The 19,644-nt window shown below is 34.7% G+C and overlaps 1 protein-coding gene across 2 annotated transcripts; it reads left to right on the top strand.

The window, feature by feature from the left end:
• The first annotated feature begins 1,790 nt into the window (after positions 1-1,790).
• On the top strand, positions 1,791-17,911 carry LOC111629729 (patched domain-containing protein 3-like). Of its 2 annotated transcripts, none has more exons than XM_023373629.1 (5): positions 1,791-1,837; positions 8,834-9,346; positions 14,571-15,046; positions 15,123-15,452; positions 16,022-17,911. In XM_023373629.1, the coding sequence occupies exons 2-5, from the start codon at positions 8,838-8,840 to the stop codon at positions 17,248-17,250; spliced, it is 2,544 nt and encodes an 847-aa protein (XP_023229397.1). In that variant the 5' UTR covers positions 1,791-1,837; positions 8,834-8,837; the 3' UTR covers positions 17,251-17,911. The 2 variants fall into 2 exon arrangements, with proteins under 2 accessions (XP_023229397.1, XP_023229396.1); XM_023373628.1 differs by lacking the exon at positions 1,791-1,837 and adding an exon at positions 6,926-6,997.
• The last annotated feature ends 1,733 nt before the right edge of the window (positions 17,912-19,644 follow it).

Raw genomic sequence — 19,644 nt, 5'->3', positions numbered from 1 at the left:
CTATTTTCAGCAAATATTTTACTGTTATAATTGATGGTTTGATTTGCAAATTCAATAAAATATTTAGAACTGTTGAATCGATATATCGACAATTATTTAACTAACCTTAATCATGCAATTGAACTCTTGATTTCAAAGCTTTGCTGGATTAATCATTTTTCCATTCCAAATATGGTCACGTATAATTATAATTCATCAACACACCATTAACACACTAATTATGCCTCCTTATGTGTCTAACGTATACCACGAACTAGTGGAAACTTGTATTAAATAAATCTAATTCGAATATAGTGAAATCTCGATATATCGTAACACTTAAATAGGAATTAATTTAGCATAGAAATTCCCTTCGGGAGGCAACGCCCTTCTCTTTTCTCTTAATTGGCATACGATTAATTATTATCATTATTTAATTAATCCATAAACTTATTAATGAACACGAACATTTATATTTATCGTACGGGGAATTAGTCTAATTTTTCGCCATCAGGAGAAAATGTGGCGCTGTCCGGTCGAAAACGTATGTTTCCCGTTGCGGGGATTTGTTTTACGATTAAATTTTGTCAATTGAGAACACAGAATTTGATCCGATAGGCTACCGGGGGAATTACGTAGACTAGAAACTCTACAATTATTGGTGACCTTCGCATGCACCAGCAACACCCTCTGAGGGGTGTGCACTTAACCGATCGTAGAGGACCTCCCACATCTGGAAACTTTTAATAGTTATATCCGTTTAAACACTACATTTTATGTCATTTTCATTATTCGAACTTAAATTATGGTTGTTAGTTCTATTCGGGATCAGCTATTGTAGATCGAACGTGTGAATAGTCTAATAGAGTGGTAGTGTTTAGATAAGGGGCGGAGAAATAACACGTCTACGTTACTCCCACACTCGTGGAAAGTGCATCAATATACACAACGGCGGAGTGGGGGGGTCAAAAGTGCTCAAAAGCCGTACACGTGATTAATGGACAGCCTCAAAGCATGAAAAAAAACTAACTATTTATAGCAAAGTTTATATTTCTTAATGTAATTTCTACGCTTGGCAACATAACCTGTAAATCGAGGACATCACGGAAATTGAATTATTTAAATTTCCAGCGAATCATCTGAGGTTTTATTGATAAATCCTTCTTAATTTTAGCAGATAGTTGTTTAATTAACACGCAATTTAAATCTGTATTCAGGGTCGTTTGTATCTCGTTCGAGGTCCGGAGGACAGACGGATCGTTTTTGTCACGTTTTCTTGAACAAATTAAATACAAATAGATAGTTTGTATATTAATAAGTCTTAAAACTTTTATATTTTGTTAGTAAAATTAGCATTAATTTGTAGGGATAGAAACTACTAGGGATTCCTAATTTTTCTAAGAGTGCCCAAGGGAAAGCTTGCCCTTTCTCGATAGTTTTCTTGCGTATAACATGTAAAGAAGCATTAAAATCTTCCAAATATAATGGACGACCTCCGTTCGACGTCATTAAAATCCGTGACTTTTTGCAAGGATAAAACAATTCAAAAATTCAAAAGTGTGACGTATGTATTATAAGAAACGTTAATAACTCATACGGGCTTGAAATATCTCGACAAATACGCTATTTTTAAAATTATACAATAAAATTTCTTCATACACTAAGTCTACGTTTTGAGTAATAGCATCGCGTACAAAAGAAAATAAATAAGAGACGAATCGAGGAAAACGAATTAAAATAATTTATTTTCCATTCTCAATGTAAATTTGTCCTTCTCGAAGAATGCATAAAAACTTTTCGTCTTGACGGAAGAAGTTTAAAATGCTTGGTTTTTACCACGGAGATACAATTAACAAAGGTAAGATATTATATTTTTATTACGTTTTGCTGTACTGTACGTAACAAGGGAAAGTATTGCAATTGTGTCAAATTTAACCTTCTGAGTTTTTGAAAATACTTATATTTTGACACCTCCTAACCCTAGAAAGTAAAAAAAAAAAAAAAAACAGGGTGTAACTTCATAAATTTAACTCCATCCTTTCCGATTTTCAGCACATCCCTACCTAAGGGGTCTACAAAGTCTGTCTAGTAAGCTTCCTCGGTTCAATTAGCAGTGTCTATATGTAGTGTATGTATATATATATGCGTATTTGCTTTTGGTTTTATAACGTAAACTTATTTTTGGGCTGCAATTTTCAAAAATTTCCAAATTTTATAAATTCGTTAATGTCGAGAAAGAGAAAGAACTAGATCCTACACGAAGGCCATCACTAAACTAAATCCTATCTTCTATTGTCTAGACACTAACAGTCTACACTAAGAGTCTACACCAGAAGTCCTTAAAGTGTGGATAAAGTCCTTAAAAACTGTTCATTAAAAGTTTTTAGTACAAAGGGTGACGACTGTTTAGTAGTGTGTGTGGATTAACACTAGCTCGCCAGACTTGTTTATTTAATTACTATTATTAATTAACTTACAGCAAAAAAAGGGGGTGGAGTATCCTTGAAGGGGGTCTGGTCGAGACAATATTTACTAATTACATAAATTCTTCTGTCCGGCTAACGTACAGTACAGCATCGATTCACTTTTCTTAAAATAGCGACGGTGTAATAACGAAAACAATAGGAAAAGTCATTGTAATTGATGTAATTGATAAACAATTCCTTTACATTTTTAAATTATTTTTCCTTTAAAACTCGATATTATTTTAGAATTTTACTAGAAAAATGGCCACAGATCACTTCAAAGAATGAGAAATAAAATATTTATTCTACATATTTTTAATCCTTATTTATCATTTCCTTAATTATTTTCCTCTGTAACTTCTCTTTCCTCGTTTAAAATATGAATAAATGTAAGGACGTAAATTCCTTTGTTTTCTTATTTCTTTCTAAACACGTGTTGGGGAAGTACAGTACACTACTAATACATTAGACGTGTATCGGAACTAATCAAAAATATAATTAATTAATCCATTTAACTGTACAGTACGTTCGAAAATTAAGTACAACACAGATTGTGTGGTATAGCGAAACCTGTGTAAACCGAAGTCGTACGGTACAAAACATTGGCAGGTTACCGTTTTGAACAGGTTTTACTGTATTTGTTATATGTAACAGGGGGAAAGTATGGCGATCAATCAAAACCTCACCCGATATTTTTACATTTTTGAACTCGGGAAACCATGAAACACCGAGAAGTGCAGAAAAAATTGGTTTTCTTTCTATATATATCGATAGTATATACGTGGGGGGCAAGATTTACTTTACCTACTTTGAAGCTTAATAACTCCTGTGCGTTTTGTAAAAAATTTCCGAAATTTTGCATGGAGGTTCGTTTATTAGTGGGATTGATGCTGTTAAATTTTGGTAGTTAAAGGTCAAGGGGTGAGGAGATAGAGGGGAGTCACGTGTCGTATCTCTAGTGGGGTCGGAAGATATTACTCGTTATTAGCGTTTACAATTTTTATTAAACTCATCCTTACCCTATTATTTTAATAAATTTTAATAAAATATCATAACAGATGATATTTTATTAAAATTTGACCACACGCAATTTTAAGTGTTTTATTCCGGGAAAGTTACGCATCTCGTTGCTACAGTTTTTTACTGTTTTGCTTTGTTAATTATTATAAAACGTCACGTGGCATTGGGCGTAAATTAAAATGCGTATACCTTACGTGTAACCTCGCGTGACCTGACACAACTTTCAGCTTCGTAAGGCTGTCTGGTGTAAACAAGGTCGTATACGGATTCGTGATTCTTACTCATACTTTATTTTAATTTTTATTTATTCGGCGCTGTATTGGAGGTTACGAACATCGACACTGTACGAAGGTAGCGCTATATAGAGGTTTAACTATTGATACAAACCATTGATTAATTTATAACTCGTTAACCTTTTGCTCTTTAGGATTTATCCAGGATCGAATGTGCAGTTAGATTAATTACGTCATAAAGGCAATAATATAAAGTCAAACCTCTGAACAACGGACAATGACAGGAAAAAAACTGGCTGTTATTTGGAGGTTATTCCGTATCTATCTTTGTTGAAGGGGAAAAAGTATGGCCGCTGACTATAAATGATCGTTTACGGGAGGTTCGGCGATATTACACATAATTTATCGAATATTATTTATAAACTTTATAATTACAATTCTCGGTATAACGAGGGGTTTTTAATGAGATATTGCTAAACATTTTAAAACAAACAACATAAAAGAAATTAAAGTTTTAATTACTTTTAATAACATTTACTTAAACCCGATATAGTGCCCTTCTATACGTTTCCACTTTCGTTTAACGCCCACGAACGGAATTTTCTCAGGGAAAAAGGCATTTTTATCACTAAAGCCTCAATCCTCAAACTTGTATGTAGACAAATAATAATGATTTAGCGCCTCACTTCATTTACCGCAAACTTCAGGGGCAGTGAGTGGCTCTATACCCGGGTTGGGCCGCATTCGAAAAATGTTCCGAACTGTACTTTAATGTATTGGATATTATTTTCTGCGTTTAATCTGTACTCTATCGCTTGTGCGAATAAATTTTCCTCAAACATATATTTCTTTCCATAACACAGCAATTACTCACGTGCTGATGACGCATGAACAATAGCTGATAAGAAAATAACAATAAAATAACACTTCTCGTGAATTACCCGAGTTATTTTATATTTTTAAAAATAGAAAAATGTTTATAAACGTATTCATTCCATTTATTTTTAATTTATATTTACAGAATTCCATTCAGATTTACTCGCTTCCTGATAAGAATTTTAATGTATTTCTTTTTTATTCAGGATTTGTTAGTTATTCTTTCCGTCAAATTTCTTATAATATTGGCTATTTTTACTGTTTATACGTAAAAGAGAGAAAGTATTTTTGGAATCAAAAAATGACCCCTCAAAACTTTTACATTTTTCTACTTAGGAGACCTTCAAACATACAGAAGAAATATGGGGTTTTCCCTGTATGAAAGCATGTTTGTGTGGTGGGGCAGACTTTGTTCACCCTGTTTGAAGCTTAATAACTCCTGTACCTTTTGTCGAAAATTTCTAAAATTTTGCAGGAAGGTTTGCGCATTACGTGGTTTTATGCTGTTAAATTTTGGAGGTTAAAGGTCGGCGGGGTGGGGAGATAGAGAGAGTCACGTGTCGTATCTCGAGTACGATCTGACTTAATAAAAATTCTTTTATAAAACTCATCTACACCCTCAAGCTTTTTGCCATTTTATTATAATTAATATTATAAAAACTTTTTAATAAAATAAATCAGATGACATTCACACGTAATTATAAGTGGGTTTTTTTTTTAAAGCCGGGAAATCGCACAACTTGTTGCTGGAATTTTATTTTGTTTTTTTTTTTTTGTTTTGATACGATTATGATAAAATTTCCAGATTAATATGTTACTTTTACTGCTTAATTAATCAATATTACATCCTTCTGGTTGACTTATACGTATCTACAGTTGAACCTCGATATAGCGCTACCGCTAAATCGAGTGTGGCGCTAAAACGAATAATGTAAAACCACAAAAACTATTTAAAGTAATAAGACTGGCAGACAAGTCGCACGATTCGGTTATAACGATGTCCTTTTCCATGCGAAACCCAATATTTGATAAACGAGAAATAGCCTAATAATAATTAATACAGCCAAATTTCGATATAGCGGCCTCCTATATAACGTGCTGAAATAAACAGTGTAAATACAAACGATATTAATCGTCAAATTTAACACTCAAACTCTCAAATTCGCTTGTAGACTTCATTACAATACATAATTCTATTCGGTTTAGCGTCACACTCGATATAACGCAAATTCCAGAGCGAACAAATAGCGGGGATAAATCGAGGTTCGGCTATAGTTGTTCGAAGGTTCGTTAGCTAGCGATCGGCACCGTTGGAGAAGGGCGGTATATCGAGGTTTGGCTACATTATAAGCCTATAATTTAAAATAGCGTTTATGATATTTTAAAACGAGAATTATAACAACTTAATCATTCAAATAAATCGTTTAATACTTAATTTTTGCGATATGTTATCTGTACTGATGGGAAATTCCCCGTTAATTTTCCTGTTGATTTCTTACGAAAAAATTCCAGCAACGAGTTGCCTGACTTTTCCTGCAAAAAAGTTAAAATCGCGTGGGTTTCTATGTTTTTACGAGATTTTATTAAATAACCTTTTATATTATTAATTATTATAAAATAGTAACAAGCTTAATTTCGAGAGTAGGGATGGGTTTTATAAATAATTGTATATGCTAATGAGTAAAATCTACATTAAATTTGACCCTATTGGAGGTGACACACGACCTTATTATCTCTCCACTTCGTTCACCTTTAACCTCCAAAATTTACTATCATCAACCTTCTCAATACACAAATCGCCCTGCAAACTTTCAGAAATTTTCGACAGAAGACACAGGAGTTATTAAGCTTCAAAGTGGATGAACGAAATCGTAAACCCCAGACACACTATAATATCCCCACATACAGAAAAAAACCCCACAACGTATTGATATTTTGCTTTTCTGGACGTTTCAAAGCCCCTGAGTCTAAAAGTTTTAAAATTTTGGTGGTCATTATAATAAACACATAAACTTCGATATAGTGCACCCCCGTACAGCACCTATCAACGCTGGCCAACGAATCATCCTCATGGCTATCCTTGACCATCTTGCATGGTTTTTCGTTGCAAAGAGAATTAATTACTCGATTTAGCGTCAAATTTCGAGGTCGCTGTACCGAGGTTCGATCTTATGTAATTATTTACAACCCGACATCACTGAAACTCCTAATAAAATTGTTTTTTAACGTTACGTAAAAGCCAACCGGTTGTCAATCCGGGGACAATTCCAAGGACTTCAAACCAGTTCGTAATAGCGCTACCTCAAAGTGATTGTAATTTATTATAAAAATAAGTATTTAACATTAAAACAATTCTCCGGGCAATTCGATAAAATCTCTGGAACTTTCACACATGTATTCAGAAATCTCAGCAGTACACTCGTGGTAAGTTCGGTCTGTTACAAAATTATAGTACGGATAATTATAATACATTATATTCTTAGGATTATTTTAAAATATAGTTATTCGAATTTAACATTTATAACTTATTCTTTTATTATTAAATTTTCTTTAGTTAATGAGTAAATTGGACTATTTAAAAATAAAATCGGCAGCAATTATTATAGAAAATATTTTGTTTTATTCGAAAGTTTGTTGGTTATATAATTCTTTTATCAATTAATTGTTTCATTAGTTAAATAAAAAATCATTTTAATTATGTATGTATGTTAGATAAAGGGTTGTATACCGTTGGCATTAATATTTTTCGACACCCTGGTAAAAATACTATGGGGTCCCCACCCTTAAATAATCCTAAAGTCTTACCCCCTCTTATAAAGCCCACTCCAACCCTTCCTAAAGCTTACCAAAATCCTCCTGGAGGTCCCAACCGCTCCTAAAGCCTAACAAATAAATAATAATAATAACTAATATTTACTGTATATACAATTCCCTTATACAAATTTCATGTTAAGACGTCTCAACCTGCCAACAACGGGCACGTTTCATGTTCCCTTCGGTGTCGGTTATCCGCAGGTTTAACTCTGTCTCCTTTTTAATATGCAGTCTAACGTGCATTCCTCGGTTTTGATTTCTTGAGAAAGTAATTTAAACTTTTCTTCGGGAATTTTTTAAAATAATTTATATTGAAAAAATTATATTTTTAGAGTATGAGCGAAGTGACATTTTCCTCAAAATTTCCTCTAGAATTTTCTGACAATCTCTAACAACTGATTATAAAAGTAAGATTGCTCAGCGCGTTTCTACACTGTTAATTGCAAAATAAATTAAAATCTTAATACGACCAAACCTCTGAACAATTGCCACTGGGGGAAACATAAAATGTAGTCGTTGTTCTCATGTGGCCGCTGTTTGGAGGTTATTTTCTACGCTATCCTATTCAAAAGAAATCTTCTTGAAAAATGGTTTCCTACTTTCTATCGACGCTTTCCCCTCTTTATTAACATGGATGTCTTTTCCTTAAAGACACCAATTTCCCATCAAAAACATCCAAATAGGTGCCCGTTTCACATAGAAAGTCCTCCCAAAAGGCACTCTCCTTGGCATATCACAGATATGTCACGCTTCCTTACTGCCTACAATCTTAGATTTTGACTTATGTTTTCTATTTTTCCTTATTCGTGCGCTGAATATATGCAGTTACTTAATTTACAATATAACGTGCCTTAAGAGACCTCGGTGACACCGAATGCGATCTCCTAAAAATAGTGCCCGCTTGTGATGTAAGGACACCAACAATTAACATTTATCAATTGCTCGCCTTTACATCTAATTATTATGCATCTTTATTGTTAATAACGATTGCAATAATTACTATAAAATATGTATAAGGGTAGTTTAGATAAAGTGTAGAGTAACAATGTAATTCATGGCAGAATTTTTAACCTTTATTGTCTACACGTTTTATTAAATAAAACATGTGTAGACAATAATCAAAAATACACATGTTTTATTTAATAAATGTCCTTGTTTTATTATTTTATATATCAGTGGCTACTATTTTATTTTATTTATATTAGCTTATTGCTTAATAATAGCTGGAGTAACGCCAAATAAAAAGTATTTTTAGTACGACATATAATTAAAATCACGATATACGACACAGGAAAATTAGACTTCGACTTACGACGGCTCGCTTAACGACGGGAAGGAATGAGTCGTATAAGCAAGTGTCTACAACGTATTAATTTCTAAATTTATTTATATTAATATTAGTTCTATTGTATACATTTTACAGTATAAAATGTTTTTTTTCGACAGAATAATGAAGCATAATTACGTCGTTAGGAGCCTGTCATCCATCTTCTATAGAATTGGTTACCACATCGGATACTGCCCTCATATCTACGTTGTAATGGCGCTTATAACATTGATAACCTTGGGGTTTGGAATTCATAAAATTTCCATGACAAGGGACATCGAATATCTGTTTACGCCAGACAATTCGAGGAGCATAGTGGAAAGGAAATGGGTGGAAAACATGTTCCCCGGAAAGATCCCGACTGCTTACGAAATGTCTAAGCGTACAAGGTATGGAAAATTCGGTTCTATTATAATTGAATCGAAGAACAAGTCGAGTATGTTGGATGACGCGGCCATGAAAGATGTGCTGACGTTAGACGGCATCGTCAGAAACATTACATTTTACATGAATGACAAGTTTGTGGGATACAGCGATCTGTTTCCTAAGGAATCTGATACCTTCACTCGAAACATGATCTTGTATTTCAAGAAAAATGCCAAGAAAATTAAACAAGGAAAAGTGACTATTAGGTAAGAATTTATTTCCTATTATAATAGTTTATAATTAAGCCCACCAATTAAGCCATATATAATTACGCAATGGATTAAAAACCACTGACAATGGTCGTGAGTTCGCGCCTGGCCACTTGTTTTCCTGGTTTTCCACGTTTGTAACACCTCAACAGGTGTCAGTTTTCCATAAAAGATCTCCTACGAGTCATCGCTCGTGTGTTACGTTGTCTTATACAAATAAAACCAAACTGGGCCCACAATAGAGATAACGGGAGGCGAGGGACAAGGCCCTAATATCCGATTTAAAAGCATGTATAAGGTTGTAAGATTTACCAAGAGGAAGTACCTCGTAAGAGAATTTGGTTTGAAAAACTGATCTCTATTTAGGTGTTTAAAAAAAAATAAAATTATAAAAAATCAAGAGAATCTCTAAGAATGGCTAAACGGCGGCCATTTTCGGGAAAGTTTCTTTTGAAATGCATGCAATATAACCTCGCAATAACGTCCATTTGCGTGTTGCCGTCAGTGGCCGTTGTTGGGAGATTTTACTGTATTAGATTTAATTATATTTTCACTATAATGATAATATAGAACAGAATTGGATATTTTTATCATTTTTTTTTTCTTTTTGTTAAAAAGTTACTCAAAAATTCACTGTAAAATCTGTGCAAACCGAAATCGCACGGTACCAGTTTTGCAGATTTCCGCTTTGGACAGGTTTTACTGTAATTTTTTTTTTAACGTTTACAACAAAATGCTATAATTAAATACACATAATCAATTATATATGCTTTCTTTATTATTTAATGAAATGTATGTTCAATTATCTTTTAACTGTTTTCATTTTTATCACCGATTATTTTTTGTATTTTCTGCTTATAGGCCTATATGATGATCACTGGTAAAATCTTATTCGTTCCATAAACAATAAACATATACAACTCACGTATAAAACTATTCATTCAAAACATTGCNTTTTTTTAACGTTTACAACAAAATGCTATAATTAAATACACATAATCAATTATATATGCTTTCTTTATGATAATTTTATATCAATTATAATAAAAAGATAATAATGATAAGTTTTCCTTTTATATAACTCCCTTATTTATGATAAATGATATCTATATTACAATAAAAGGTTATCAATTTTGTCAATCGTTTCCATTCATAAAAAGATGTCTAACAACGAGTTGGGTAACTTTTCCCGGCATAAATAATAATTTATGTTATGTAAATAATAATTTATTTATGTAAATTCTTATATAAATAATAATTTATTTATGTAAATATAAATAAATAATAATTTATTTATGTTATGGGTAACTTTTCCCGGCATAAATTCTGATGGCTTCATCTGTTATGATATTTTATTTTAAAACAATTTTATATTATTAATTATTATAAAATGGCAAAAGGCCTAATTTTGAGGGTAGGGATGGGTTTTGTCAAAAGGAGGGGAAATGTACTGTACGTGCTAACAAGTAAGTCCGACCCCAGTCGATATATGACAAGTCACTCGTTTCTATCTCCTCCTCCTCGTGACCTTGGACCTCCAATTTTTTAGGAAAACGACACTGAACTGCGCGGTATAGGCTTTCGTGTTTGAGCTAGACACAAAAACACAAATGTGATGACACGCCTAGAGTGTCCTGTTTAATTAAAGCAGTTTAAAAACTTGGAGAGGACGTGTATTTCCACTTCAGAGATTATAAACGTCATTATTGTGAAAAATTAATTTCGTCACGACATCGTGCGTGTTAAATGCTCCTCGTGAGGATCAAAGTAAAAATGGCTCCCAAGATTTTTATATTTTTAGACTTAGACGTCTAGAAATGAAAAAAAAATCCCGGGGTAATTTTTGATATGTATGGATTCTAGTGTATGTGTTTGTGGAGCATGACTTTCTTGAAGCTTGATTTTCGGCAAAAAGTACAGGAATTATTAAGCTTCAAACAGATGACTCTGTTTGAAGCTTAATAATTCCTGTACTTTTTGCCGAAAATGTCTGAAATTTTGTAGTAGGAAGGTTTGTGTGTTAGGGAGATAGAAGTTATTAAATTTTGGTGGTTAAAGGTCGAGGGAGTGAGGAGATGAAGGGAGTCGTATGTATCACCAATGTGGTCGGACTTCATGACGATTAGGGATTGCAATTGCTGGATCTAGCGCATTCTTCGGCCTGCTGGATCCAGCGCGGCAGATCCGCAAATACTCAATTAACTTTCTAAATAATGGCGCAAAAGTCTACGTTGTCGGCGTTGCCGCTTTGCTACGTGCGCTATCGCTCGGCGGCGAGAGCAACGTTGCCGTTCACTGCGGCACGTGCTACACCCCCTCTCTACATGGCTCTGCTGATCTAATTGCCAGTTGACTTTCCGCTCTCGCTAAATAAAGTTCTTCGCGCTAAATAAAGTTCTTCGCGCTAAATAAAATAAGTAACTGCTCTCTTAGTCCTAGTGCATAATTCTAATTTACGGTCGGTTGTGACATCAATGAATGACGTGACAGAACGATCACAGTTTAAGCCTATGAGGAGCTGCAGCCTCGCGGCTTGTCCACGAAACATAACCTTTCCCTTCGAGAGATGACCGTCCCTATCCCTAGAAATGACCGTCACTAGGTAATAGAAAACCTTTTATTTCAGCTCAATCGATATTTTACCGGAGACGAAACATAAGAAAGTTATTATACTTTTTTCCGGCGATCGCGCGATGATCGGGAGTCGCGTCGCTCTCTCCACTAAGTCTATCGCGTGTTTATTAACAGGCAGTCCAGCAGATATTGATGCCGACATGCTGGCTATCGCTCGCGATCGCCTAGGAATGGGAAGCCCATCAAAATATAAACACTATTGTTGCCACTGACAGATCGAAAACCACCAACACCGTGACTGCGGCTTTCGATGACTGAAGACACAACATCATGGCCCACTTTTCTCTCCACCCTGAGGCTTACACTTGCAACAGAATACGCTCCTAGCGACCACGATCCGCCATCTTCGTTCCGTCACGTGATCCAGTGACGTCACAACCGACCGTAAATTAGAATTAAGCAGTCCTGGTTGGTAATTGTAATACTGTATAGAGAAAATAAAGAACGCTGCCATACGATACAAATTAAATAAAAATTGAATTACCACAAAAACGGCTCTAACGATTTTGATCAAACTCTTAGTTTAGTGCTGCTTCAGCTGCTTTGCGATGAAATTTATTAGGTATGTATATTTATGAATCGAAAGTTCTTTATTTTTTCAAGTATCACGCCAGTTCAGTCAGTTCACAGTTACACAATAATAATATAACTGTACAATTCGAATTCGTACTGAATAATGTCTCTTACAAAGCCAAGTCAGCAAGAGAAATGTGGTGAGAATGATGATAAAAAAAAACTTGTGGGGCTATTTTAAAAAATTGGATGATAGTCGAAGTGCAAAATGCTTATTATGTTCAAAAACTTTGCTGATTAGTAATTGTTCAACGACAGGATTAAAAGGCCATCTACAAAAGATACACTGCGTCAACGTTACTTTTGCAAACAGCAAATTACCACTTCGTAATACTGATATAGTAGTTCCCACAGCAATAGCAACTACATCAAAAAGTGTAAATGATCAGGAAGTAGATATTATACCGAATAAAAAGGCTAAGAAGAGTATTGATGCCTATTTCGTAAAAGAAAATTCGATGGAATCCACGGTTACGAGGATGGTGTGCAAAGATAGTTATACACTGAGTTCATTTTGTACATCTTCCGATTTAAGACGTTTGTTCGCAAAAAATAGATTCCAATTGCCAACTTCTCCCAACACCATAAGGTCGATGATTACCAATTATGCGAAAACTATCGAAGCGGATTTAATAAAAAAGAATTCGCAAATTTTAAAGAAAAGGGTCAAAGATTATAGTTAAGCTTTGATGAATGAACATCTCAAAGACATCACAGATACATAAATCTCAACGTGCACCATAAAGAAACCCATTTTAATTTTGCTCTGATCAGAATTCACGGATCCTGCACGGCCTAACATTGCATCGAATTAGTGTCAGAACGGTTGAAAAAATTTGGCTTAAATTTTGAAACCGACACCATAAATTAATTAGTAGAATTACCTTTGCTATTATTTAACTTAAAGATTACATTATAATTATAATCTAACTAAACATTAAAGTTAATTATCTCTATCTCAAGTGTTAAACCGAACCAAACTTAAGTTTACTGCCTAAATGTGTAAGAAGTTTTACTGATTTATAGTGACCAGTCTAAATAATAAAAGTTTCTTAAGTATTTAAAAAATAAATAAATGTTTTATTTCTTTAGAAAAAAAAAACATAAATTGCTGGATAGATAGATAGATAACACTTTATTGCACCAAAAAATACACCCGCGCTGGATTCAGCTGGAATGATGTTGGTCCAGCAAAAATCCAATTGGATTGAAAACACTGCTGGATTGCAATCCCTAATGACGATTTTACTCGTTATTAGCATTTACAATTTTTTTTTATAAAACTTTTCCCTACCCTCAAAATTAAGGATTTTGTTATTTTATATGCTCTTTGGTAATGCATCTCCCTGATATGCAGGTAAAAATGATGAAATTCAATGTCCGAATTCATCGTATCGATGATAGGGTCGAAAACACGCATCAACTCATCAGTTCTGATAGGTTTAGGTGTAACATTAGGTGTTGTAGTAATGCTTCTCCGCATTCAAAAGCAGATACCACGAATTGTAGTACCGTCGACCCCCCTATAACACTGTTGATAATTCCATTTTATATGAATACCATGTTGTACGAGTCACTTAGATTTTACAAATACGTGAGCCGTTCACAGCTCGGCACGCGTATTTGTAAAATCTAAGTGACTCGTACAACATGGAATTCATATAAAATGGAATTATCAACAGTGTTATAGGGGGTCGACGGTACTACAATTCGTAGTATCTGCTTTTGAATGCGGAGAAGCATTCTTCTATAAGAGTGAAGTTGTGGTGAGTACGGTGGTAACTATTTATAATTTATGGTCTGCTTCGTCAAAATATCAATAACGTTATCACAGTGATGATATTTTACGTTGTCCATTATAAAATAAAATCCCGAAAATTTGTTCGGATCGTCACAATGTTCACATCCAAAACACAGAAATAATTCCGAGTAAAATACAAATAAATAAAATTTAGATTATCAAAAGCAATGCAAACTTTAACAATTAGTTTTATTATACTTTTATTCTGAAAAGGTATCCTACCAACAGAAGAGATAACAGCTTTACCGTATACGCAATAAACATCGGAGGAGTACACACAAAAGATGAAAGAATTGACGATTTCAAATCATTCCGTTTGTATTACACAATGAAATGCAAAACAAAGGAACAAAATGATTTGGCTTCTGCATGGGAAGAACACTTCGCCCACGTATTGTCGAAAGTACATTTAAAAAACATCAACTTTTACACTCTGACATCACATAGTTTAGGTGATGACATAACCAGTCCCCCTTACAGCGTTCTGGTGTTGTGTATTTTCACCCTCTTGACGTCATTATACGTTATACTTTCTTCTTTATCATCCGATGTTATAACCAGTAAACCTCTTATGGGTTTAGCAGGATATTTAAGTCCCATATTTGCGACCACCACAGCATTTGGATTATTGGTGTGGCTCCAGAAAGGTTTCGTTCGACTTAATTTCAGCATATTCTTCCTGATCTTAGGTAATGTTTTTTAATTATTTATTTTAATTAATTGCGATGTTCTGTTTAATTCTAATTACTTTTAATCATTTTGAAGGAATTGGAATTAATGATTATTTTGTGCTTCTGGCAAAATGGAGAAGGACGGATAGAAATGATCACGTGAGGAAGCGTGTGGCCGATACGTTTTCTGAAGTTGGAATACCAATTACCTTAACTTCTTTGGTCAACATATTGCTATTTTCAATTGGATTTACGTCTTCTTATGGAATGGTCAAGATATTCAGCTTGTACAGTGTTGTATCGATTGTATTCAATTACGTATATCAGATATTCTTCTTTGGTGGATGCATGGCGCTGGATGGATACAGAGAAAAGCACAATCTCCACTGCATCTTGTTAACTCCCGTTACAACTAAACTGTCAGGTTAGAAAAAACTACTGTTTTTAACACAGATCAAACCTCGATATAGCACCGCATAATTAATTTCGAGTATTGATTCCCGAAATGGGCACTATCGCGCCATTGAAGAGGTGGCAGTAAAAAACAAAGGTTAGCAGGTTGTTGGAAGGTAAGGGGGTATTCATATTAAATCAAACGCAAAACAAAATAAGAAATAGCTGCACTTAAAGGAACAATTTGGTTTTATTCGATAAAGGAAATGCAATACTTGGGCGATCTGCCTAGGGGAGGTCTCTTTAAGGGTAACTGGCCTCTAAACAGGCGTTGAGAAAACCCGAAAAACTCCATGTGGCCAGCCCATCCGGGCGAGGCGCGAACCCACGACCGTACTCCTAATGTCCTAGGGAACGGAACCGCTCGGCTCGGCCACTGGTAGGATTTAATAGTTGTGAAGAAGATCTGTTGGCTAATTTCGGTTGGCGCCGAATGAGGGTGGCATTGTGTAGCAGGGCGTTATATCGAGATTTGACTGTACTGTTTGAACACGAATGTATTTTAGTAACGAGTAAATTTATAAAACTTACATTTTTCAGGTGACAAACGTTTCGAAGAAAGTAAAGAATATCACAAAGGCACATCCGTGATCAAAAATTTCATAGGAAGATTATTCGGTAATTGGTGCGTGAAATTCTTTTCCGTTCTTATATTTCTTTTTTACATTTCGTGTGCCGTATATTTCGTTGCGAAAACCAAAGAAAATTTCAACTTCCTCAACGTCTTCTCGCGCAGTTCGAATACTTACAAGTACTTTTCAGCTCAACGTAAATACTTTTCCGAATACCCATATACGATTCAATTAGTTTTAAATCAGACTCTGGATTACTCTAATTCCAACACGCGAAGAAATATCAAAGACATCGTATCCAACTTACAATCCTCGCCGCTCATATTTAATTTTTCCATGTGCTGGTTCAACGAGTACCACAAATTTAGTACGAACAATCGCACCGGCTTCCTGTTCGAAAAGTACAACTTGACTGATCCTAAGGGTTATCTGGCAGGACTAAAGGATGTTTTCTTGAAATTTAAACCGTTCCTTTCGTTTAATAACGATATTTTATTCAACGAGAAGGGGGATGAGATTGTTGCATCTAGGTGCTTTCTAGTTAGTCAGAACATAAAATCTTACGCTGATGAGAAATTACTGTTGGAAAGTGTGCGTACAATAGCCGATAACTCCAAATATTCTGTTTTTGCGTATAATATGTACTTCCCCATTTACGAACGAAATTTATACGTGTCCACATACGCAACAACAAGCATCAGTATTGCTGCAGTAGTCATCGCCGTGGTGTTTTCCGTGTTTATACAAGACGTAACGTGCGTATTACTTGTAATGTTAACCGTAATATGCATACAAGTGGCCACTGTGGGCTTCGTAACTCTGTGGGGTGTTAGTATTAATATTGTATCAGTTATTATTGTATTCATAGGTATTAGTTTCAGTGTGGAATTTTTAGCTCACGTAATTTATTATTACAAAAGTTTATTGGAAAAGGATGCGGATGAGAAGATTAAAACTACATTGCATCACGTTGGTTATGCAGTTGCTCAGGGATTCCTTTCCATCGTTCTTAAAGTTTCCATATTTTATTTTAATCCTAGTTATATGTATCCGACTTGCTTTAAAATTTTATTAGTGATGATGATTTTTGCGCTTTACCATACTTTGGTATTGATACCCGTTGCTTTCAGTATGGCTCAGTGCTTTACTTTGCCATGGAAGAAACTGCTTCGAATAAGTGACGAAAGACCCATATAATTTTGATTGACTCTTAATGATTATTACCTAATTACAAATAACGTAATGCAATTAGCTAATTGGTTTAGCGTCTGTCTATCTATATCCAGGCGATTAAGGCATTAGCGTACTGTACTGAAGGATCTGGGTTCGAGTTTCGAGGGGACTAGTGTTAATTTATTTCGATAATAATGAATTTCGGTGTCAACTAGCAAGGAGCTCACGTCGCATATTCGAATATCATACTGTATGTAAGCATTTAAGATACCAGTATTCAATGCACTTACATATAGTATGACTTCAAATATACTACGTGATTCCCCTTTGCTCTTGGATACAGAAAAATCAGGTATTAATGATAGTAACTGAGGTTATGAACCGATCATCAAATTTGTACGTTGGTAGTTCAGGCGCTAATGACTACCTTTCTAATGAATTTGGGTTAGAATCTTCAGAAATTTTCAGGTGGCCTATGGACATCAGATATATCTTATTTTCCATTGCGTCCTGAAGGAACAGGTGATGTGCTATTTATACTCTTTTTAAACCTACATGGTAGAGAGTTTAAAAAATTATCTTTTGCTTTGTATTGTATATAAACGTATACAATTTTAGTAAGTCGATCATGTATATATACTGTATATATAAATAAAAGGCCTCGTCAATCGGAGCAATAAAAGTATTACTAGAATTGCAGTGTGTTTTGTTTTTTAGTATTTAACTCTCCGCCCGTTGGCACTAGGAAGAATCTCTAGTGTGAGTTATATCCAGACCCTCATTGTCGATGAGGTTTCCTCTATTATGGGAGGAAACCTCCTCCACAATCTGGATCTAGATACCTCTAAAATCTCCATTGTAAGTTTCAGATGATTCGAATATCTCTGAAGTGTCTGTAACTTCATTGTGAATTTTACCCAGACCCACAATGGAGATGTCGTGAGGTGAATGAATTTTTGGAGTCAATCTTGAGCTCGCAGGGCCAATGAATCCCTTCAGTGAGAACGGTATTAATGAAACTCCTCCTTTGAGAAGTATAGTGAGGACAGTAGTAAATAATATGGAATGGTTCCTCCATCTCGTTGAGAGAGCAAGTGCACTGTCCATTGCCCTTATTGAGAAACCTCAAGAGGTAACTTCTAAAGTTGCCGTGATTGGTCAATAATTGAGTAAGATGGAAGGAGGGGAGCAAATGCTTGTTGTTCCTTCTGATAATAGCGTCGGGAATAAACCTACCCGTGGAACTTGCGTTCTACCTTTCCTGCCAGTACTTCCAGCAGGCCAGACTAATCTGATTGGAGAACCAGGTGGGAGGAACATTGCTGTAAGTGCAGTGGTTGAACCTATCAGGTGCAACCACTGCACTTACAGCAATGTTCCTCCCACCTGTTCTCCAATCAGATTATATCTTAAATGCTTAAATGCTTTCGAGCCAGTAGATCTGCTTTCTCGTTCTCGGGAATACCGGAGTGACCCTTCATACAAATAAGTTTGAATTCTATATCCTTCAAGAGTAAAAGAAGGATTTGGACAATTTCACTGACAATGGGGAGGTTTTTAAGTTGAAGGAGGGCGACTCTACTATCTGTAAGAATGGTTGCTTTATTGTAGTACCTAGAGTTGGCATTATTCCTGATCCATCTTAGCGCATTCCTGATAGCCAATGATTCTGCTTCGTTAGCCGTACAGTGGGGAGCCAGCATATACTGCATAAAGATAACTAGGGTCAATTGACATTCACAATAACGATTGAAACAAAGGAATTAACATTTCTTTCTGCTTCTAACACAATAAAGTGCTATAAATTAATACACTTGGCGGATGAGAAAAACCGCCAAGTGTCTTAATTTATAGCACTATATTGTGTTAGAAGCAGAAACAAATTTCAAAGCACTGTTTCATACAATTAAAAAAAAGGAATTAACACTTAGAAAAAATTTAAAGTGATTTATACAAAAGTTAATTCTCTTAAAAATACACTTACAGTATTATTTATTAAGCACGCAATCACGCTGGACCTAAAAAACAATTAAAAAATGAAAATAGTAATAAAATTATAATCCTGAACAAGAAAATAATAAGCACGAGTATAATTGAAAGACACTTAAAGCGAGGTACGCTTTTAATGATATGAAGAAATGATAACCCGAGAAATTTTACTAATAGTTGGCACTATTAATAAAATTTCTCGGGTTATCATTATTCTTAAGATTGCAACTCCGTTACCAAAATATATAAACCCTACAAACATATATGCGTGCGTGTCTTTATGTTTAGGGGAGACCGGGGCAACTTCGGCATGCGGGGCAAGTTTGTCAAGCGCTTTTTTTTAAAAACAAATTAAAAGGAGACTTTGGTTATAGGTTAGGCAGTTGAGTTTTATTGGTGGCTTGTTGAGTGTAGTGTTTTTATTGTTCT

The sequence above is a fragment of the Centruroides sculpturatus genome, unplaced genomic scaffold, assembly GCF_000671375.1.
Source record: "Centruroides sculpturatus isolate CEXI.00-Female unplaced genomic scaffold, Cexi_2.0 scaffold482, whole genome shotgun sequence".
Lineage (NCBI taxonomy): Eukaryota > Metazoa > Arthropoda > Arachnida > Scorpiones > Buthidae > Centruroides > Centruroides sculpturatus.
This window is presented reverse-complemented; position numbering and strand designations above follow the sequence as displayed.

Excerpts from the sequence above, each read along its gene's own strand:
- LOC111629729 (XM_023373629.1), top strand. The coding sequence starts at position 8,838 with ATGAAGCATAATTACGTCGTTAGGAGCCTGTCATCCATCTTCTATAGA. Across the intron at positions 15,047-15,122 it reads CATATTCTTCCTGATCTTAG|GAATTGGAATTAATGATTAT; the intron begins GTAATGTTTTTT and ends ATCATTTTGAAG. Across the intron at positions 15,453-16,021 it reads CGTTACAACTAAACTGTCAG|GTGACAAACGTTTCGAAGAA; the intron begins GTTAGAAAAAAC and ends TACATTTTTCAG.